The 23576-nt window shown below is 44.4% G+C and overlaps 2 protein-coding genes across 2 annotated transcripts in view; one reads left to right on the top strand and one right to left on the bottom strand.

Moving 5' to 3' along the window:
• The window catches only part of LOC145359034 (uncharacterized), a 69044-nt gene extending 57371 nt beyond the window's left edge, over positions 1-11673 (top strand). The window contains exons 3-5 of the mRNA XM_080213387.1: positions 2149-2333; positions 3222-3341; positions 9881-11673. Coding sequence (XP_080069513.1) covers positions 2149-2333; positions 3222-3341; positions 9881-10825 — 1250 coding nt within the window. The 3' untranslated portion in view covers positions 10826-11673. The remainder of the gene's footprint in view (positions 1-2148; positions 2334-3221; positions 3342-9880) is intronic.
• A 160-nt stretch (positions 11674-11833) lies between these two features.
• On the bottom strand, positions 11834-14543 carry neurod2 (neuronal differentiation 2). The gene is made up of 2 exons (XM_080213411.1): positions 14459-14543; positions 11834-13073 (listed from the first exon to the last, which is right to left on the bottom strand). The coding sequence occupies exon 2, from the start codon at positions 13066-13068 to the stop codon at positions 12013-12015; it is 1056 nt and encodes a 351-aa protein (XP_080069537.1). The 5' UTR covers positions 13069-13073; positions 14459-14543; the 3' UTR covers positions 11834-12012.
• Between the last annotated feature and the right edge of the window lie 9033 nt (positions 14544-23576).

Below are 23576 nucleotides of genomic sequence, written 5' to 3'. Positions count from 1 at the left end.
GAGCAAGAAAGTGGAGTTGAGCAGAAGTTCAGTTCTGATTTTATTAAATGGTGAAGCAGGCTTGATAGGCTGAATGCTCTGAGATGGAAGTTCTCAGGCCTGGAGATTTGTTTATCTTAAGTTTCACTAGTTTCATTTTAACTATTTTAAAACTTACATTAAATCCAATAAATTCCTCCCTTTGATTTATTTTGAGTTTGAGTGAGAGTTACGTGTTGTACTCTGAAGCCTCACTGATATCCCCTCCCTTACTCAGAACCACAGAAACACATCAATCTGACCCCTAGTCTGACCGGAAACATCTAACATCCAGCAAATTGCATTTTAGTCGGATATGAGGCTCTTGGATACAAACACAAAGGTGACCAGCATCCACCTACATTATTTTATTTTAGATCACATTGTCAGGACAGCAAAGGATCAGGAAGATTTTATAGTTTCAGCACGGTGGATATTGCCAGTTGAGATCATCGCTTGCAATATTTTTATATATTTTCATATATTTAATATTTTAAATAGCTACATAAGATCCCAAAATCACAAGAACAAATCCCAATCCTTTTTTTGAGGAATACTCAGGGGGTCACAGTGATGTGGATAAGATGTTTTTCTAGAAGTTATGTTTAAATATTTTATAGACAACTGGAAGATTGTTTGTTGGAAGCAGATGTTGTGGAATGCCAGTTACAAATCTGCATGGCCCCTGTATCGCCCCTGGCACACGTTTGGCACAGAAGTTTTGTATGGTGTTAATGTCCTCTGTGCCCAGCCCTTAATTGTCGTGGATGTAGCCAGGAATCCGGCCAGGAATCCGGCCTGTGCCAATTCTCGATTGCTTGGTAACTGTAGCATCCAAATTATCATTGTATGTGGCATCGCGATTTATTTTTGTGTGTGGCTGCGATCTCAGAGAGAGTGGGCCTGGTTTCTCTGAACATTAAAACTCTCATTCACTTCATAACTGATGATGTATCATCGAATATGAAATGGCTATTGAATGCTGGGAGTCGAATTCTAACTGGGAAATAGAGAGCATCATAACTTGGTTAATGCAGTAAGTGTATAATCCACTAAATAATGAAGCAGTTATGGTTATTGTATGGACACGCGGATGCTTACATTAAAGATACAGACCAGTGTCTGTCGGCTTCGGTGTCTCAAAGATAAAGACATCACAGACACATTAACCCACCCCCTCATCTCCCTGAACAAGCTGTACCTTGAATCCGGTTATCCTGTGGGTTTCAGACTTGTAACAATTTCTCCCACAAGTTTATTTCAAACAGGATGCGTGGCTGAGAATAAATCCCAGATAAACAATAGTGGAAAGAAGTGTGGATCTTCTACTGAACTGAGTGAGAGCTGTCAGTGTCTGGATCAGGAGAATTTCAGCAGAGTGCGGCTCCGCTGTTTACTTGCCGGAGCCGCTATTTCCCAGAGAGTCAGGGCGGTGTGAAGTGTTCAGTCCCTCTTCAAAGGTCAACTCACCTCAGACAAATGTATTTGATTTGAATTATTGTTGTCATATGTATTAGTATACAGTGAAAAGTATTGTTTCTTGTGCGCTATACAGACAAAACATACCGTTCATAGAGAAGGAAGGGAGAGCATGCGGAATGTAGTGTTACAGTCATAGCCAGCGTGTAGAGAAAGATCAACTTAATACGAGGTAGGTCCACTTCAGGACAACACACTCGGTAAATACTCTGCAATTTGGAGTTAATAGTTAAATAAATACAATCTCTGTCCAATCCAATAGTGCGGCTTTAATTACTTTTGAAAAGAAATGAGGAGCAGTGGGGGCGAGTTTAAAAACGGCTTTTGTAAAATATTGAACCGAAATCGATCGGAAAGGATCGAGTTAGAGACCAAACCGGAATACCCATAGATGATTATAATTCTAAAAACTCTCCACACAAGCTGATTTCTGAGTGTTGTCCTTTATTGAAATGATTTACTTCTTCTTGCTTCCCACAGAAGCTGCAGAACTCTCTCTCTCTCTTATCCCTCTGACTTTCTGTCACCCTCTCTCGCCCTCTATCATTCTCTCTCACACACACTTTCTGTCTCTCTCTCACTCACACTGGTTCTCCTTTCTCAGGCTCTGGTATTTATTTTGCTATTTTCTGCTCGTCTTTCTTTCTAAAGAATATAAAGAGATGAGAACATTGCTCCTTCACTACATTGTTCTGAGGATCTGTCCTGACCCACAGTGGCGCTTTGTCAAATCTTTCATCATGTCTCCAGCTCCGACTTGGACCGAAGCCGAGGAGGAGGCGGCAGCGGCTGGTCACCTTTCACATACCTGCTTAAAGGACGAGCTAACCTTCAGTGTAAGCACGGCTGACTGGAGCGTCACTTGATGGAGTCAATTCTGTGTCACAGCCAGTGTCCCGCATTAGGAAATCACAGAGAGATCTCCGCGACAGCTCCAGACATCAGCCATCCAGCAAGTCAGAATAGGCACCCCAGCAGAAACAGACTCAGCCTGAAATCTATCCCATGTCCCTGATGTTTGCTGGGTGCGGATTCTCGTCAAAAGTCTCACAACCCCAGGTTAAAGTCTCCACATTATGCGGATTCTAGAACAGATTCCAGGATCATCCTGTCCAATGATGATAGTGGTAAACTGTCAGGACTGAAGGTTGCATTTTGTGATCCAACTAACCTCCGATAGAGAGGGACAGACACAGGCAGAGAGAGAGGGAGGGAGGCAGCGAGAACGAGAGGCCGACAGAGTGACAGAAAAGCAAACTAAAGAGAACAGATGTTGAAATAAATAGAGAGGATACAGATTAACTGAGAGATAACATTAGGAGGGAGGGAGATTCAGACGGAAGAGAATTACCTCAACATTCAGTTTAAAATATTAAAGAAAATAAAGAACTTTATAGTTTTCAAAACTGAAAGTTAAAGAAAATATATTTTAAATGTATTTTTGCTCCTCGGATTCTTCTGTCATTTCTCGGATCTGCAATCAGCATCAATCGGAATTTATTTATATCCTTTTCTTAAATTCCCACAACGAACATTTGTGAAATTACAGATTTGAAAACACGACAATTAAAGATTTAACTTTCTTCATCTTTTTAATTGTCATTTTCTGACCAAACGTGATTGAGAATGTGGCTCAGATTTCAATAATAAATAAATACTAAATATCCAGCAAAACCCCAGTGTCACCGCGCAGGAAGCTTCTAATTTCATTCTGTGTGTTATAGACACTCCTGTACATAAAAACAACCACAAACGGATACAACTGTAAGAAGAGAAAAAGGCACCACCGCCGTGGGATCGATGGCAAAGACCAGGATGAACAGAAAGACTTGTTCAAGGAAAAGGTTTGAGAAGTTTTGAAAAGAAGCCAAATGGGCAGGCGGGAGATTTCAGGTTCTGTCCCCGGCAGGACAGCGAGGGAACTGGGGGGGAGGGGGAGGCTGCAGGGCTGGCGGAGATAAGAGAAATAGGATTGCAACAGTAAGAAATACTCCGGTTGTGTACCAGGAAACAACCGTTTAATGATAAAATATAAAACTTGATGCATTCGGAAAGTGTAGGTGCTGAGCAGTAAAACCCTGTAAATCCTGTGAGAGGGATTCATAGAATCATAAAACCCGACAATGCAGAAAGAAGCCATTCAGCCCATCGAATCTGCACCCAGGTCCTATCCCCATAATCCCTGTATTTACCCTGTTAATCCGCCCGACACTAAAGGGCAATTTAACACGGCCAATCCATCTAACCCCACATCTTTGGAGTGTGGGAGGAAACCGGAGCACCGGGAGAAAACCCACACAGACACGGGGACTGGGCTTTCTCTTGAGTAGTGAAGGTGAGGTTTATTTAAATCTAACTTTGTGCTGGAGGAATTAATGGTTTATTGGAAATTGAACAGTTTGAGACAGCGGAGAGCAAAGCAAAGATCCCCGAGAAACAGGATTCCAAAACCCTATCACCGCGGGGGTGATGCTGAGGGTGGCTCGCAACTGTCAGGAAAGCGGCAAGAGTTACAGGTAGCTGGGGGAAAAAGGAGACCATACACAGCACCTACACACAGGTCAGTGTTATAACCACCACATATCGATACTGATCAGTGTTATAGCAACACACATATCGATACTGATCAGTGTTATAGCAACACACATATCGATACTGATCAGTGTTATAACCACACACATATCGATACTGATCAGTGTTATAGCAACACACATATCGATACTGATCAGTGTTATAGTCACACACATATCGATACTGATCAGTGTTATAGCAACACACATATCGATACTGATCAGTGTTATAGCAACACACATATCGATACTGATCAGTGTTATAGCAACACACATATCGATACTGATCAGTGTTATAGCAACACACATATCGATACTGATCAGTGTTATAGCAACACACATATCGATACTGATCAGTGTTATAGCAACACACATATCGATACTGATCAGTGTTATAGCAACACACATATCGATACTGATCAGTGTTATAGTCACACACATATCGATACTGCATCGATACAGGTCGACATTACATCCATATGTAAGTTGAAATGACACCTACATACGGTTAATATATCGATATTGTACCGATATCCAGATTACATTAATCGATGATTGAGTGTCGCTCACAAACAGGGACAGGGGTTGGGTTATTTCAGACTTTGTTAATACCGAATGAAAATGGAACAAGTTGTGAGAAGAATGTTAAACTGGATGTGTTTCTCACTTTATATAAAACGAGGTGAATTATTTTAACGAGTGCAGAGACGCCCACAATTCAAACCCCATTATTTAAATAACAAAAAAAATAAAGAAACACACGAGGCCTGTTAATATTCTGGAAACTTCTGCTAAAGTCGCAGAGAGGAAACGAATTATTTGGATGGAAGTTGGATTTCGTTGTCGGCTCGATCCGGAATGTGGAAAATTCTTCCGTTTGATCCCGAATTCAGGTTTTAACCAGAGAATTCAAACTGTCCAGTTATTCACTGACATCCGGCTGCTCCTCAATGCCCCAAGTCCACATTTCCCGGAACTGAAAGTTCCAATTCGCCGAGAGTTAGTTACAGAAATCCCGCTGGGAAAAGATTCTTTCCACTGGGATCGGGCAGCGAGGGGATCACAGTCCGGGATCTGGCATTTTATACCGAACAATAATTACAAAAATAAATCAAAGCAGAAACACAAATAGCTGAGGGAGGGAGGCGGGGGATGTGAGTAAGAGCAAAGAGCGAGGCATAGAGTTGATTTCAGATTTTATTCATTGGAAAGGAAGCACAGTGATAGATTCCGATCGGAAAAATTGTCAGAATTCATTGCAAGAAAATTCCAAACCAGGAAAGTGGCAAACATCAATCACACGAAGCACAAATCCTCCAAATTCACATCTTTCTAATTAAGGCGAGAAAGCAGAGCGCGTTTTAATAGCGGGTTATTCATGTGTGGGGTGGATGTTCAAGAAAAAAATGTTTCTTCACACAAACCAAAGGGTAAAATAATTACCTTAACCGTGAGCGAAATGTATCCGCTGCATTGGCTCGAAAGGGAAGTGATTGAAGTTTCGCACGGGTTATTAATCCGTGCTGAACCGGATTGAGTCTGGATTGCGACTCTGCCCTCTGGACTCCGGGAAGAATCGCTTCACTCACCCTGTGCAAGGGAGATACGAAATACCTTCAGAAAAATCTCTCGTCGCTATTTCTAGCACAATATTCAACGAGGTGAGAGAAATGGAGAACAAGAAATTTTCAGCAAATATTTCGCATTGGACTGTTTGGCGCGTTTTCACATTGCAGCCGGTGTGAAGATTCCTCCCATTGGAAATCATACCGATTCTATAGAACATCACAGATAATCACAGCAGCCAGACTTTAACAAAAGACAAACTGCCCCCGTTTTCAACTGGGAATCAGCAAAACACGCATGCAAGACACCAAACACAATTCCACTAAACAGTGTGTGCAAAATTTAGCTGTAAACATATTTAAGTGCATAATCCTGTAATATTTATACACATTAAATAATATATACAGTTAAAGTATAAACCTGCCTCCAAACCATAGCCATTTACAACAGTTTTTACAAAAATCAGAATGGCGCCATCAGTAACTGAACATCTATCCGGAGAATCGATTCCATTTCCTTTCCCAGGCCAATAGCCGGGGGGGTGGGGGGGTGGGGGGATGCTCCGGACCTGTGCAAATAGCAGCGACTGTGATCTCTCTCAGGCCAGGTTCCAATCCTTGGCCTCAGTCTCCGCCATCTACTGATCTCGGAGCGATCTCACTCCCCGCCTCTCACTCTCCATAGAGATCTGGCCTGGAACCTGTTGCAGTTCTGAATGCCCCTCCTATTTATTCTACCTTTAGCTGAAGGTGAACATGGAACAGTCATTTTAACATCTGTTATTTCAAATACCGCCTTGTCCGAGTTCCCACTCAGTTTGATACAGAAACCCTTCTCCGGAGGGTCAACCGCAGAGATTGGGAAACTCTCACAATCTCAACACAATTTAATTTAATCGAAGACGACAAACCGAATCGTTTCCATTTCAGTTTGTGAACAGGGCGGGTAAACAGGTGGGAAATGTTAAAGCTTTCTGCTTTCTGGAGATGTTTCTGAATCGGTCCCAAGTTAAATGTGAATTTGAACCCCGCTGTTTGTAAAATTTACTGACCGTGAACTTGAGCTGACTTTAGCTGAAGGGATGGGGATGCTTCACAAATTCAATTACAAACAACACTGAATAAAAAAGGACATTCTGTAAATGTCCGCGCAGCCTTCAGTGATCCGATTCCAAACCGCACCACAGAACCGGGACTCGATCGGGGTTTGTCCCGTTCTGCGGGACTTTGAAAATATTAACTCTGTGATAACAGAATCTACAGGAACTGAATGGAATAAAGTTGAAATTCCAGAGCTGTGACTGACCCTGTTAACATTAAACAGCAAATCTCGGGAATGATTAGAAATGCGCTAACGTTAGAATAATGATCAGGAGCGGGTGTTGTTTCAGAGAATAGCTGCTGCCTTCACTCTCCACAACCCCTCCACTTCAGCCCCCTTTCTGCCTTTCTCTGACCCCCCTCTCCTCCTTCACCCCCCCCCCCCCCACTCTCTTTCTGACCGTCTCCCGATCTCTGTCTTTCCCTCTCTGATCCCGAATAGGCAGGTTAACCACACGCTGACATCCTCAACCTAGGATCATCAGCTCATCCCAGAATAAAATCCCCAGGGAAACCCAATTCTGGGAGAGAGCAACAAAGACCAGGAATTAAACTGAGGCTGGGAGAGAGGGGGACTGGGAGAGAGGGGGATTGGGAGAGAGGGGGATTGGGAGAGAGGGGGATTGGGAGAGAGGGGGATTGGGAGAGACGGGGGGAGAGTGGGGGACTGGGAGAGAGGGGGATTGGGAGAGAGGGGGATTGGGAGAGAGGGGGACTGGGAAAGAGGAACAGGTGGAGAGGGGGACAGGTGGAAGGTGGAGAAGAGAGTCAGGCACAGAGCGTGTGAAAGGCTGGAAAAGAGATGATTTCCTAAAAAATGTGCTTTATGGTTTTGAATAACTAATCTCATTTCTTACATTTTTAAATGTATTATTAGATAGTAACTAACGACCCCCCTCCCCCTCACTCCGTCACTCTGAGGAAGGATGTGATTGCACTAGAGAGGGTGCAGAGGAGATTCATCAGAATGCTGCCTGGAGCATTTTAGCTATGACGAGAGGCAGGTTAGGCTGGGTTGTTTTCCTTAGAGCAGAGAAGGCTGAAGGGAGTCTTGATTGAGGTGTACAAAATTATGAGGGACATAGATAGAAAGTGCTGGAAAATCTCAGCAGGTTGACAGCATCTGCGGTGAGAGAATCGCTCCAAGGTTTGGGGTCTGGATAACCCTTCTTCAGAGCTGAGATTTTCCTGCATTTTCTGTTTTTGTTTCAGCTTCCGGCACCCGCAGTAATTTGTTTTTATGAAGGACATAGAGATTGGAGAATAGACACAGCCACACACACCTCCACAGACAAACCCACACACACCCCCACAGACTAACCCACACACCCACACACATACCCTCACACACCCCCACACACACCCACACAAACCCACACATCCCTACGCACACATCCACACACACACACACACCGTAACACACGCCCATGTACATCCCCACAAACACTCCCCCACACCCACATACACCCCTCCACACACACTCACACACACCCCCACAGACAAACCCACACACACACCCACACCCCCCCACACACACCTACACAAACTCACACCCCCCCCACAGACAAACCCACACACCCACACACACACCCCCACACACACCCACACACACACCCACAAATACTCCCCCACACCCACATACACCCCCCCACACACACCCATACACACCTACACAAACCCACACACATCCACACACATCCCCACACACCCTAACACACGCCCACATACATCCCCACCCACACACACATCCCCACACACTCACACACATACACATCCCGCACATACACCCCAACACCCACCCACACCTCCGACACATACCCCACACGCACAAGGGTCAAAATCCTGGAACTCCCTCCCTAACAGCACTGTGGGTGTACCTACAGCACATGGACTGCAGCGATTCACAAAGTCAGCTCACCATCACCTGCTCAAGGGGCAATTAGGGATGGGCAATAAATGCTGACCAGCCAGTGGCCCTCTAATGAATAAAAAAACACACACAGCCTTCCATACCCCCCAAATACATCCCATACAGACACCCTCAGACAGTTACGCACACAAATACCTCCACACAGACTCCCACACAAACACCGCCACACAAGTACTCCCACAGACATCCACACACTGACCCCCCCCCCCGACTTTGACCCCCTCACACTGAAGTCCCCTCCTCAAAACCCCCTCCACACTCTCTTCCCAACATCCCCTCCTTGACATAGGTTCCTCCCTGCACGCTGACCCTCTCACTCACTAACCCTCACTGTCACACACTATCATCCCATCTCTCTCTCTCTCTCACACACACACACAGACGCACAGCCTCCTATCTCTTACACAACACTGGGCCCTCTTCAACACACACTGCACTGTCTCTCACAACATCCACAGCTCTCTCTCTCTCGCACTCTCTCACATGCTCACAGTAAGAAATCTCACAACACCAGATTAAAGTCCAACAGGTTTACTTGGAATCACGAACTTTTGGACCGCTGGTCCTTTATCAAGTGAGTGAAAGATGAAGAGCATCTGATGAAGGGGCAGTGCTCCGAAAGCTCGTGATACCAAATAAACCTGTTGGATTTTAACCTGGTGTTGTGAGACTTCTTATTGTGCCCACCCCAGTCCAACACCGGCATCTCCACATCATGGATCTCTCACACATTGACTCCTGTCATTCTCACACATATACACACCCACACACACACCCACACACATCCATACACACACCCACACAGACACACACACACACATACACACACACCCACACACCCACCCACACACCCACCCACACAGACACACACACAGACACACACACACACACCCACACACACACACCCACCCACACACACACCCACCCACACAGACACACACCCACCCACACACACACACACACACACACAGACCCCTCTGACACAGGCACACATTAAGCCTTTCTTTCCTTTTCACAGTTGCTATAAGCCGGGTTTTGTTTTCTATCCTACATACATGTTACCAGGTCCCATTAATGTCATTCTGGGATTGACCTTTACACTGGATCAGAGTTTTTGTGAATATCTCACACAGACCAGTTCCACATTGTTCTCTCATTCCATTGGATGCTACTAAACCCTTTTCCATCCCGGCATCTAATTATTATTATTACATAACAATCTGGTCATTGTAACACTCAACTCAAGAAACTTTCCAAACATTTCAAAAACCATAAATAAGGTCAGGTTGGAGACTAAAAGCTACCCCAGCAGCAGCTCACACTATCCCAGCAGCAGCTCATACTATCCCAGCAGCAGCTCACACTACCCCAGCAGCAGCTCACACTCTCCCAGCAGCAGCTCACACTCTCCCAGCAGCAGCTCACACTCTCCCAGCAGCAGCTCACACTCTCCCAGCAGCTCACACTCTCTCAGCAGCAGCTCACACTCTCCCAGCAGCTCACACTATCCCAGCAGCAGCTCACACTCTCCCAGCAGCTCACACTATTCCAGCAGCAGCTCACACTATCCCAGCAGCAGCTCACACTATCCCAGCAGCTGCTCACACTATCCCAGCAGCAGCTCACACTCTCCCAGCAGCTCACACTCTCTCAGCAGCAGCTCACACTCTCCCAGCAGCTCACACTATCCCAGCAGTAGCTCACACTATCTCAGCAGCTCACACTATCCCAGCAGCAGCTCACACTCTCCCAGCAGCAGCTCACACTATCCCAGCAGCAGCTCACACTATCCCAGCAGCAGCTCACACTATCCCAGCAGCAGCTCACACTCTCCCAGCAGCTCAACTATCCCAGCACCAGCTCACACTATCCCAGCAGCAGCTCACACTATCCCAGCAGCTCAACTATCCCAGCAGCAGCTCACACTATCCCAGCAGCAGCTCACACTATCCCAGCAGCAGCTCACACTCTCCCAGCAGCAGCTCACACTATCCCAGCAGCTCACACTCTCCCAGCAGCTCACACTATCCCAGCAGCAGCTCACACTATCCCAGCAGCAGCTCACACTATCCCAGCAGCTCACACTATCCCAGCAGCAGCTCACACTCTCCCAGCAGCAGCTCACACTCTCCCAGCAGCTCACACTATCCCAGCAGCTCTGATGAACCTTCAGCATTCAGTATTTGCAGCCAGTTTGCAGCCTCTGATACTCTGGCCTGTTGGATTGGTGAAGGTGAGACTGAGATTTGAACGGGAACTGGAAGTTGGAATCTCAGCAGCGACCATGTTGCGCCCCGGTTACACCAGTGGGATGTGGCGGAATTGAAATGGGGCTTTCTAAGTGAAATGCGGAAATGAATAAAAGGTTGAACGGGAGGGGGGAGGTTGTTAATGTACAACTGCCCCTCACTCCCTGGCTGATGTGGAAACGGCCTCCACAAGTTATCGAACCACTTGTCTCTCTGACACTGAGAGATTTCCCTCCTGGAATATGGCTAAAGATTATCGAAAGGGAGGTTTATAATTTCAGGGACAATCCCACGGATAATGTCAGCAGTCTGTTTTTGATGGAAAGCAGCTCATTTCCTTTCTAAGTTGACAAAACAGAATGAATTGCAATCAATATTTCCGCTTTTGAAATATTCCCTTTTGCTTTAACGAGACATTCCGCTTCAAATGTTTTACAAAACGAAAGGATTTGTAACAAAAGTCTTTTCACAATTAGAAAATCTTGTGGTTGCACCTTCTGGAAAATAAATAGAATTTGTTTTTTTTAAGTATTGGAAGAAATTAACTTTGAAAATCGAGTTACCGAGAGAACCAGTTTCCTGATGAAAGAGAACTCGCTTCAGAAACCAGGGCGACATGCGGATCGGTCAAAGTTACACAGGAACAGGAAGAGGCCATTCAGCCCCACCGAGACTGTCCCGAGTTCGGGTCCATCAGACACAACGGCCTGAAGTTCTGCTTGCATAGATTTCCGTTATTGCTTTACACCGGGGGGGGGGGGGGGGTGTCGGTAACCACATCATCTGGACACCGGGATAGCCTCTCCTCAGTGTGTCCAGGGGGAGAAGGTGGGAAATCCCGCTGCAACTGGACAAAGTGTTGGATTGGAGAGAGAATCCAGCCCTGGGACAGCGAGTACCCGGCACACACACACACACACACACACACACACACACACACAGAGTCCCGGGGGGGGGGGTGAGGAGATGGGAAATGTGTCCACAGTTTCAGGCAGCCTCCAGCTCAGTTTGAGGGAGAGTTTGGAGGTTTTCGCTGAGGAAGCCACTCATCTCACTCACATCCTCCGCTCCTCTGCCGAGTCGCAGCTGGTTCCGGTGATTTAATTGTGAAAAAAGGCGTTCAGTTCTTCATAAACGGGAGTCCTGTCGTGATGTACGTGTGTCTCATACGATATGAGATTTTCTGAATGAAATCCGGAGCGCAGAGCGGGGGAGCTGAAGAGGAGGCCGTGTCCCGAGCCGCGGGAGCCGGGCAATGCTGAGTAATGCATGGTATAATGATAGTTTTTCTCCTGGTCAGGGGAAGATTCCGCCTTCATGGGGTAAGTGCCGTTATTACAGAGCGTGGGGCTCACAGCGCCTTCCAGCTCCGAACTGGTGTAATCTGGGGAGGTGTTTCCGTAAAGGTGCTCATAGGTGGTACAGTAGGGGTGTGAACGGAGCGAGTGGCCGCTGCTGACTGTCCCAGGCTGGCACTGTGGGCTTGGCAGCCTGGCACACTGGTATGAGTAAGGGTGCATGGCGAAGGAGGAGTTGGGGGGGTGCAGGCGCCCCGTGTCTTGGCTCTGCTCCGTTAAGAAGTTCCGGGAGTTGAGCTGCAGGCAGCCGGCGACCAGGTTGGTGGTGGGTTGGGAGAGCCCCTTACACAGAGTCTGAACATAGGAAACCAGGTCCGGCCTCTTCCCCGAGCGCAGGATCTCAGATAAAGCCCAGATATAGTTTTTGGCCAGTCGCAGCGTCTCTATTTTAGAAAGTTTCTGTGTTTTTGAGTAACACGGGACAACTTTGCGCAGATTGTCCAGGGCAGAGTTCAGGTCGTGCATTCGGTTCCTCTCCCGGGTATTAGCTTTCTGTCTCCGCAGTTTGAACCTCTCCAGCCTCGCCTTTGTCATCTTCCTCCGCTTGGGGCCGCGTTTCCGGGGTCTGGCGCCGTTTTCCTCATCCTCCTCCTCCTCCTCCTCTTCCTCCTCCATCCCTGTCTCTACCTCCTCATTATCCTGGGCCAAGCTCAGCGAGTCCTCAGCCTGGCTGTCCTGAGGGTCGCTATTTCTCTCTTCCCGGATCTTGTCTTCGTCGCTCTCGCTGTCATCCGCCCAACTGGCGTATTTCTGGACTTCGGGGATGAGACTGGAGTCACTGAAAAGTCGAGTCAACATATTCCCTGTTCAATTGGGAATGAAAGAGAGTTTTAGCATCATCTTTACACCGGCACCCCCTTCTCCCCGCTCTCCCATTCCCCTCAGACCCCCATCTCATCCCCAGCTCCCCCCCCCGCCCCATTCAGCAGATAAAACCCAACAAGAATCCAAATCTCATTTTCCAGCCGCCATTCCCACAACAGCGAATTGTTAATGTGGAAAAACCCAACCGGTTCCGTCAGAGATCTTTCCAGAAAATACTGACTGCTCACCGCGAATAACAAAACCGTGCCTGCCAGATTTCCCGGCTGGATTCCAGATCTCCCGGCTGGATTCCAGATCTCCCGGCTGGATTCCAGATCCACTGATTGGATGCTAGATCCATTGGCTTGATTCTAAATCTACCCAGCTGGATTATAGATCTACTGACTGGATTTTGGATCTACCCAGCTGGATTCTGGATCTACCCAGCTGGATTCTGGATCTACCCGGCTGGATTCTGGATCTACCCGGCTGCTGTGTTTCTGGTGAAAGGGGAAAGATATATTTTAAATTGTGAGGATTGCGTTAAGCTCACAGCCTAAACGGATTGAACTTCCCCAGTCTCCCGATAAGACTCAACCTGCCGTCAAATTCTTAACAAATTCGCATTTCAAAATATTGCAATTTTCTGTTTTTGTCGCAATATTTTCAGCTTTTCTCAAAATCTGTTTTTGGAAAAATTTAATATTTAATTTGACAACAAGAGTGAAATTAAATATTTGCTATAGAGAGACTGTATTTTATACAGTTTGGAAATATTAATCTCTTTGTTGCATTCTGAAACATAACCGTTAATAATTTTTCGTCAAATATAGAAACAGAATTGAGATGAAAGAAGCTTCCAGCAATAAGGGGATCAGGGTGGCTTCCTCCCCGCTCCGGCTCCCCCTCCTCCCCGCTCCGGCTCCCCCTCCTCCCCGCTCCGGCTCCCCGCTCCGGTTCACCCCCATTCCCGCTCCGGCTCATTCTGAGGATGAGCCGCCCATAGGCGAATATTTTATTTGATGAAATTTGTTGAAGTTCATTCGGGAGAAACTTGGGAAGTTATTTTTTAAATTGAATCTGTTCTTTTTAGAGCAGAAACGGTGAAGTGAGGGTGTCGGGGGAACAGCTTCTCCGAGGCAGCTTATGTGGGTCGCTACTTGTGAAAAATCGCAATCCCGAACTGTCTTCGTTTAAAACAATTTACATTTACAGCCGCCGCCAGCTCCCAACCCATCTCACCAAATTCAACCTTTATAATGGTATTTTAGTTCAGGTTTTAAAGATAAAGGATACAAGTTTAGTGACGGTTCAGCCTTACACCATTTCGCTGAACAGAGCGATGAAGTCACTGTGGAAATGTGCCCTTGTCAGTGAAGCTTACCTGCTGTAATTCACCGAAGCGAGCCCAGTTTTATCTCATTGTTCAGTGCTACCTTCTGGGATTAGCTGGTTTCTGAAGGTCCTGCTCGTCTTGCTCATCGCCAATCTATCGACAAGACAGTGGCACCTTCACCAAGCTGCGGTACCAGCCCCGATGCCAGGCCATATGGTAACACGTCATTGGCAGCAGGCATCACATGAGAGGCACTGATTGACATGCGCCCGCATTCGGAGAGATCTGTCTCCCCGGGGACCCTGGCTGACCATCTGTCACAGCCGCAAACTCGCCTGCAAGCACAGAAACTGGGGCAGAGAGCACCTCAGAGCCGGGGTTCCCCTCTCCCCTTGCCTTCCAGGACCCTGCTCTCACCCACATTACTCTCAACGCTTCGCCTTTTTTTAAAGTTCATCTTAAACGTTTTTGAGAATTGAAGTGTTTGTTTCTGATTTATTTCTCCTCGGTTTCAACGCAAATGTTGACAACACAAGCGGCTCCCGGCGGCTTCGCCCCTACTTTCAAAGGACATTTCCTGCGAATTTCATATCTGTAGAATAACAAAAAGCTTCAGATTTGTATACTGCCCAATCCGATATGAACTATTTCACATTTACATAGTACACAGTGCACTAACAGTACCCAGCTTACACAAACAGGTTGTACCTAGCACAATTTCCCCCTAAATAAATTCGATTTCCTGTAATACCAACCTTTACATAAGAAATTCTCATTTCTATGTTCATCCCCCATAAATTATATTTACCCAGAACATCTTACAATCAAAATAAAAACAATGGCAGAATACCTACAGGACAGCAGGAGGTAATTGACCTAATTTTAGGGAATGAAGCAGGGCAGGTTGTAGAGGTGTCAGTGGGGAACATTTTGGTGACAGTGACCATAACTCGGTAAGATTTAAGATGGATATGGAAAAGGATAAGAATGAACTAAAAATAAGGTTTCTGAATTGGGTGAAAGTTGATTTTAATAGGATAAAACAGGGTCTGGCCAAAGCAGGCAGGGAGCAGTTACTTGTAGGGAAATCCACATCAAAGCAACGGGACTCATTCAAAAAGGAAATCGAGAAAGTACAAGGATAGCACATCCCTGAAAAGATAAAAAATGGGACCAACAAGCCCAGAGAAGCCTGGATGTCAACAGTTACATAGCATTGGATAAGGAAGAAAGGGAGGCCTATGGGAGATTTAAAGGGCTGAGAGCAGTCTATGCCCTGGAGGAATTTAGAAAGTGCGGGGGGTGGTCTTAAAAACAAGTAAGGGGAGAAAAGAGGGGGCATGAAAAAACACTGGCTGGCAAAATAAAGGAAAATCCTAAAGTGCATTATAAATATTGTAAGGACAAGAAGGTAATCAGGGAAAGAGAAGGGCCCATTAGGGACCAAGGTAGCAATCTCTGTGTGTGGAACTGGAAGGAACGTGTGAGATTTTAAATGAATATTTTACATCCTTGTTCACTATGGTCAATGTAGGTACAGAAAATAAAGAGGGCTTTGTGATATTATCCAACACATTAGCATTGGGAGGGAAAAGACAGCAGTTTTAGCAGGCTTAAACATGGATAAATCCCCAAGCCGAGATGAGATGGACCCTAGGTGGCTGTGTGGGGCAAAGGAGGAGATTGCAGCTGCTCTGATGCTAACATTCAAATACTCTCTAGCCACAGAAGAAGTGCCAGAGGACTGGAGGACAGCTAATGTGGGGCCTTTATTCAAGAATCAAAGTATGGACAAACCAGACAATTACAGGCCAGTGAGTCTAGCATCAGTGGCAGGGAAAATATTGGAAATAATTCTGATGGACAGAATGAATCTCCACTTAGAGAAGCATGGATTAATTAAGGATAGTCAGCATGGCTTTGACGGGGGGAGACCAGTCGACCAAATTTGATTGAATTTTTGAGGCAGATTAGGTGTGTAGACGAGGGCAGTTGATGTAGACTATGTGGACTTCAGTGAGGCTTTTGAGAATTTTTGACATGGAATGCTGATCAAGAAATTCAAAGCCCGAGAGATCCAGGGCAATTTGACAAATTGGATACAAAATTGGTTCAGTGGCAGGAGGTAGAGGGTGATGGTCGAAGGTTGTTTTTGTGACTGAAAGCCAGTGTCCCGTGGTGTTCTGCAGGATTGGTGCTGGGTCACCAATTATTTGTAGTGTATATTAATGATCTAATTGCGAGTGTGGAGGATATGATCAGTAAATTCGCTAATGATACGAAAATTGGTGGTGTAAATCGCGAGGAGCAAAGCCTTAGATTACAGGATAATATAGACGGGCTGGCAGGATAGACAGAACAGTGGCAAATGGAATTTAACCCTGAAAAGTGTGAGGTAGCACACAAGGAATTAAGAGGATCAGATGGACCTCGGGTGCACGTACAAAGATCCCTGAAGGCAGCAGGATAGGCTCATAAAGTGGTTAAGAAGGCACATGGATACTTGCCTTTATTAGCCGAAACATAGATATAAGAGCAGGAAGGTTACGATGGAACTGTATAAAATGATCAGTAAGCCACAGCTAGAGCACTGTGTGCAGTTCTGGTCATCACACTGAGGAAGGATGTGATTGCACTAGAGAGGGTGCAGAGGAGATTCATCAGAATGCTGCCTGGAGCATTTCAGCTATGACGAGAGGCAGGTTAGGCTGGGTTGTTTTCCTTAGAGCAGAGAAGGCTGAAGGGAGTCTTGATTGAGGCGTACAAAATTATGAGGGACATAGATAGGGTAGATAAGAATAAATCTTTCCACTTAGCAGAGAGGTCAATAACCAGGGGACATAGATTTAAAGTAAGGAACAGGAGATTTAGAGGGGCTTTGAGGAAACCCTTTTGGTGGGAATCTGGAACTCTGTCTGAGAGGCAGAAACCCTCACAACATTTAAGAAGCATTTAGATCAACATTTGAAGCGTCACAGCACACAAGGTTACGGACCAAGTGCTGGAAAATGGGATAAGAATAGGTAGCGACATGATGGGCTGAAGGGCCTCTTCCTTTGCAATGGCTCAATGCCCTGGTATTTACCCTACCGATAATGTATTTACCCCGGATTTACAGTGTAGATTGGGCATTTATCTTTGAATTCGCTGTCCACGCACTGACTGTATTTACTCTCTTGTGTTGAGATATTCAACATTTCCTCCATTCTCTGGATGTTGGTACATTCAATGTATCCATTGGATTATATATTTATCTCGAACACGGTCTACATTCTATACCCGGAATAAACTCTCATTCCTATTTGCTTATTGTACTTGACACAATTTGCTTCTATCTTACAAACTATGTTAGATTTATCCTGTTCATATTATACTGAGCCCGTTTATTCTGCCGTACCTCTGAACGTGATAATCGTACCTTCCTGTTTATTTTTGTCTTATACCTGATCTTTTTACCCGTTATTTCCCGGATTATCCTCAGATACAGATTTAATCCCAGATTTCTGTACTGGCCGCCTACAAACTGAATTCCTTTCTAAAGTTTTATTAGTGTTGGACACGCGACATTCTCGGTAAAATTCTTCACAAAACCTGTAACCTGTAAAAGCCGCATTTCCCTCTCACAAGCTGCGTTTTTAGCATTATCCTGAACACACACTGTATCTACCGCATTTATCTGTAAATTTTACATTGATAGGACGCACCTACCATGTGCTTGATATATTTCACACGCAGACATTTCTCTCTGGTACAGGTTTTCTTTAAGATTTTTTAGAATTTACATGTATTTCCCCGCGCATATTTAAACTGATGATAATTATATTGTATCATGCTGTATAATTATACTGTATTAACCCTGCCTACACTGTGGGTATCTGTGAGGTTCCTCCCACAGTCCAAAGATGTGCGGGTTAGGTTGATTGGCCATGCTAAATTGACTCTAGTGTCCGGGGATTAACAGGGTAAATATGTGGGGTTACAGGAATAGGGCCTGGGTGGGATTGTGGTCGGTGGAGACTTGATGGGCCGAATGGCCTCCTTCTGCATTGTTTGGATTCTATGATTAACCCTATTTATAAAATATTAACCCTGTATATGTCATATTAACCCATATACAAACTATCAAACCTGTATATAATGTACTGACTTTGTATATGACAAGCATATTTTGTCAATTAATATATCCTGAATATGCTGAACAAGTGGTTAACATGCCTGAAGTAATTACACAGTATTTACAAATACTTATTTGATATTTACATATTTTGCATACAGAAAATATTGGATTTACTTTTAGGGGCTGGATTTATTTTTTACACGATGTGTTTACCCTTTGTGAAGTGTGTTTGCCTGGTATATAAAGCATCAGTTTCTATATGTATGGTAATGATACGCAGCTCTATTTCTGCACTATCCCTCTCTATTCTTGTTGGACAGTTTGTCCATCAGTGAGTATTGGATGAGCAGAATTTTTCTCTAATTGAGCAATATTTCATGACACACTCTGCTCCCCAGTCTCTGACTCCACCCCTCTTTCTGGCAAGTGTCTGAGACTGAACTAGACTATCCCTAAACTTGGTGTCGTAGTTTATCCTCAAGTGGGCTTTTGATCATATATCTTGAGCCATTACTAAGACTCCAATGCTGCTTTAGCTTATTTGTTGCTGAAAGTCTCTTTCATACCTTTGTTACTTCTTGACTTGAGTATTTCAGTACTTTCCTGGCTGGCCTCACATCTTCTTATCTCTGAGAACTTGAGGTCATCCCTGAAACCTACCTCACAACAAGTCCCAGTCACCAATTTGTCAATGGACGCCCATTGGCTCCCAGTTAAGAACATAAGAACATAAGAACATAAGAAATAGGAGCAGGAGTAGGCCATCTAGCCCTTCGAGCCTGCCCCGCCATTCAATAAGATCATGGCTGATCTGTCGCTGCTTAGTTCCACTTTCCCGCCCTCTCCCCATAACCCTTAATCCCCTCTCTTATCAAAAACCCATCAACCCGCATCTTAAATATATTTAGCGAGGCAGCCTCCACCACTTCAACGGGCAGAGAATTCCAGAGATTCACCACCCTTTGAGTGAAGAAGTTCCTCCTCAACTCCGTTCTATACCGCCCCCCTTTTATCTTGAGGCTGTGCCCCCTAGTCCTACTGTCTTTTTTGAGCGGGAAGAGTCTTTCCACCTCTATCCTATCCATCCCATTCATCATCTTATACGTCTCAATGAGCAATACTTCAATTGTAAAACCTCATCCTTGTTTTCAAATCCCTCTAAGGCTTTGTCCCCCTTTATCTGCAACTTAATTTCAGTTTCTCTGCTATTAACATATTCCAGCATCTTTCATTAATGCCACTATGAGTCCTTTAATAGTCTTTAACTCTGCCATTAACACTCCCTCTGTCCTGTTCCCATGGCATCTTTGTCAAATCTCTTCTAGTTCTCATTTATCCCTGACTTTCAATTTTGCTCCACCTCCTCTTAACCAACATAAAATCTATCAAATTGCTCCCTCTCTTTAACTCTGAAGAAGAGTCTTATAGACTGAAAACATTAACAAAATTACCAACCCTGCTGAGATTTTTCCAGAGTTTTCTGTTTTTATCTCAGGAATCTCTTTTCATCCAACTTTGGCCTTTTGAACATCTCCAACTTGAATGATTCCATCATTGGTATCTGTGCCTTCAGTATCTGAATTCCTAAATTCTGGAATTCTCTCCCTAAGCCAACACCTTCAACTAAGCTTTAGTTAATCTCTGGAAGATCGCTGAGGTGCTTTGGTGCCACATTTTGCTTTTTTAACCTGAAAGGAGGTACATAAATGTACATTGGCCAGGATTTTCTGGCCTTGCTGTGGCAGGACCTGCTGAGGGGGGTGTGGGGGTCCAAGCAAAAGTTCAATGACTTTTGGCAGGACTGGAAGATCCTAGTGACAAGCATGGCTGGAAAATCTTTGCCATTGTGCTTTGCTGTGGTGATTACTGTCATCTGTTACAGATGATGATAAATTTGGAAACCCATTCAGGGGCGACTAGTAAATTCTTTTGGAAAGATTTAGGGTTGCATTAGGACATAAATTATTTGTTCAATTGTGTTTTTTAAGGCATGCTCTGCAGCTGTACCCAGGCTGTAACCCAATGCCATAACTGGAGTCATGAGCCCACTCCCAGAGTATGGATTCCTATAGTTCTTATAATAAGCAGCAAGTAAGCAGGCTGGAATAAAGGTGATGTGGAGGACTGGCATGTTATGGGATGAATAGATCATAATTGCTGCAAGGAATCAGACACAGACTACTTGTGATGTTATCAGAAAGATGTCATCATAAGAAACACAAGCAGGAGTGGGGAATAAGATCGTCAGAACATAATAAATAGGAGCAGAATTAGATCAAACTATACGTCGAGCCTCAGGCTCCATTCTATAAGAACCTTGAGTTTAACTTCATTATCCACCCAGTGACTCTAGATTCCTTCAGACCTTGAATATAATCAACAATTGAGCTTTCTAGAAAAGAGAATTTGAAAGTTCAAGATCCTCTGAATGAAGAAACTTTTCACCATCTCAATCTAAAATGACTGACCCCTTATCCTGAGACTATCTCCTTAAGATCAAAACTTACAGAATTTCCTAGTCTGCCTTCTCAGAATGATATGTTTCATTGAGGTCACTTCTCATTCTTCTAAACTCTACAGAGTATAGTCCCATTCTGATTCAGTTTTTCAGTAGCACAAAGATCTCATCCCAGGAATCAAATCTAGTGAACTTTCTTTGCATCTCCTCTTAAGGCAGAAACAAACAATGATGTGGAGTTGCTAGCATTGGCAAAGTAAATAATTTCACAACACCAAGTTAAAGTCCAACAGGTTTATTTGGTAGCACTCTGAAAGCTTGTGCTACCAAAAGAACCTTTTGGACTTTAACCTGGTGTTGTGAAATGACTTACTGCAGAAACCAAACTGTACGCTGTATTCCAAGCGTAGACTCAGCCAAGTGATGCACAATTGCAGCAAGACTTCCTTGCTTTTGTACTCCAGTCCTCTCATTACCCCAGTGCATCATTCAACTTCCTAATTTCTTGTTAACCTTCCTTGTACTTTTTATGTTTCTCGTACAAGGACACCCAAATACCTCTAAACATCAACATTTAATAGTTTTCTTACCATTTACTATTCAGTTATATAATTTTCCATCTGCCACCTCTTGCTTACTCACTTAATCTATCTTCAGTATATCACACAGCAGATTTTGTATGTTCTTCTTACTTTTTCACCTGCAGCTCTGGTGCTGATCTTTGTGCCTTAGTAACAATTTGCCAATTTTAAAATGACAATTTCATCCCAATTCACTGTGTCTGTGCTTAAATGTATAATCCCAATTCATGAGCCTTTCTTCAAAATCTTTTATGTGGCACCTTACTGAATGTTTTTTGAAAATCTGAGTATGTTATATCCACTGGTTCCTCTTTATCTGCCCTATTCATTACAGCTTCAAGAAACTCCAATAAATTGTCAAGTTTGATTTCCCTTTCATGAAATCATGTTGATTTGGCCTAACAAGAATATAAGAAATAGAAACAGAACCAATCCATTTTCCCCTTGTGTCTGCTCTGCCATTCAATAATCTCATAGCTGCTCTGATCTTGAAATCAACTCTATTTTCCTGCCTGTTCTCCATAACCCTAGGCTCCCCTATAGTTTAAAAATCCACCTCAGCCTTGAATTTTGGCATTTATTGGCATTATCATCACTGAATCCCCCACTATCAACATGCTGGGGTTACCATTGACCAGAAAGAGACTGGAGCAGCCATATAAATATTGTGATGACACAAACTTTATATCCCACACATATTGTGTTTATCCAGTGTACACATACTGTGTTTACCCAGTGTACATATACTGTGTTTACCCAGTGTACACATACTGTGTTTATCCAGTGTACACATACTGTGTTTACCCAGTGTACACATACTGTGTTTACCCAGAGTACACGTATTGTGTTTACCCAGTGTACACATACTGTGTTTACCCAGTGTACGTCCTGTTCATTTCCCAGCTGTTTCATGGAGTAAATAATTCCTTTGTTTTAGAATGTTTGCCAAAGTAACTCTGCTCATATTTTGCTTTTTGCTGCCTTTCGCCAGTATCCACTGTAACCTTGGGAGATAGTTACTGAGGGGCAATGTTCTGTGCTTGGATCACTATCTATGTCTTTCTGAACTTGTGGGTATATTCTTAGGGTGCTCTACAAAGCTGCCATAACAATGCCTTTAACTTCCATCCTATTAAATGTGGCAAGCAACAAACAGCATTCTGGGTGTTAACACCAGGCACCCGCATGTTGCGTGTTCACAGATTCACAAGAGGTGGCCCAACCTCGGAAACCCAGTGGAATGCATCTTTCTGATTATTTTTAATTATTAACTTTTTGAATGTCTCTCCTGGCTCCATCTTCTTACAGGAGAGGGCCATACATAACAGGTGTCAGCATACTTAGACCAAATGGAAGTTATCTAACCTTCAGTTCTTAATTTCTACTGAGGAGAGGGGCCTGGAAATTCTCAATCCAGAAACAATAACATGGGGTTTGGCAGATTGGTGGATTTCTCCAAATCCACAGCTTATAAAATCACTTATATTACTTTCTGTCTCTCCTCCCTCACTCATTCAGCCTGGTGCACAGACACTCTGCAGTGATAGAGGGACCTTCTCTCAAATCACTGGGAAATGCAGCCAATAACATTGCAGGTTTCTTTCATATGTTGAAAATGAACATCTTTGAACAATGTAATACAAACTGCAAATGGACATTCAAACACTTCAGTGTTATTTGGGAGGACTTAAGTAAGAACTTTAACATTGAAGGAAACAGTTAGTTTGTTAGTGACTGCACAGGTAGCAGCAAATCGACAGGCTCACTTGTTCATCTCAATCGGAACAAACCTGCATTGCACACACAATCCCTTCTGTTGAGACCCAGGAATGAAGAATAATTGGGGAAAGTACAGAACAATTAGCTGACCTTTTGAGATTGGAACCATTATGGTAAGCATACACCACTGCAGTATACATCCACTGCAGTATACACCCACTGCAGTATACACCCGCTGCAGAATACACTCACTGCAGTATACACCCACTGCAGTATACACCCACTGCAGTA

The sequence above is a fragment of the Carcharhinus amblyrhynchos genome, chromosome 27 (genome assembly GCF_965287045.1).
Source record: "Carcharhinus amblyrhynchos chromosome 27, sCarAmb.v2.hapA, whole genome shotgun sequence".
Lineage (NCBI taxonomy): Eukaryota > Metazoa > Chordata > Chondrichthyes > Carcharhiniformes > Carcharhinidae > Carcharhinus > Carcharhinus amblyrhynchos.
This window is presented reverse-complemented; position numbering and strand designations above follow the sequence as displayed.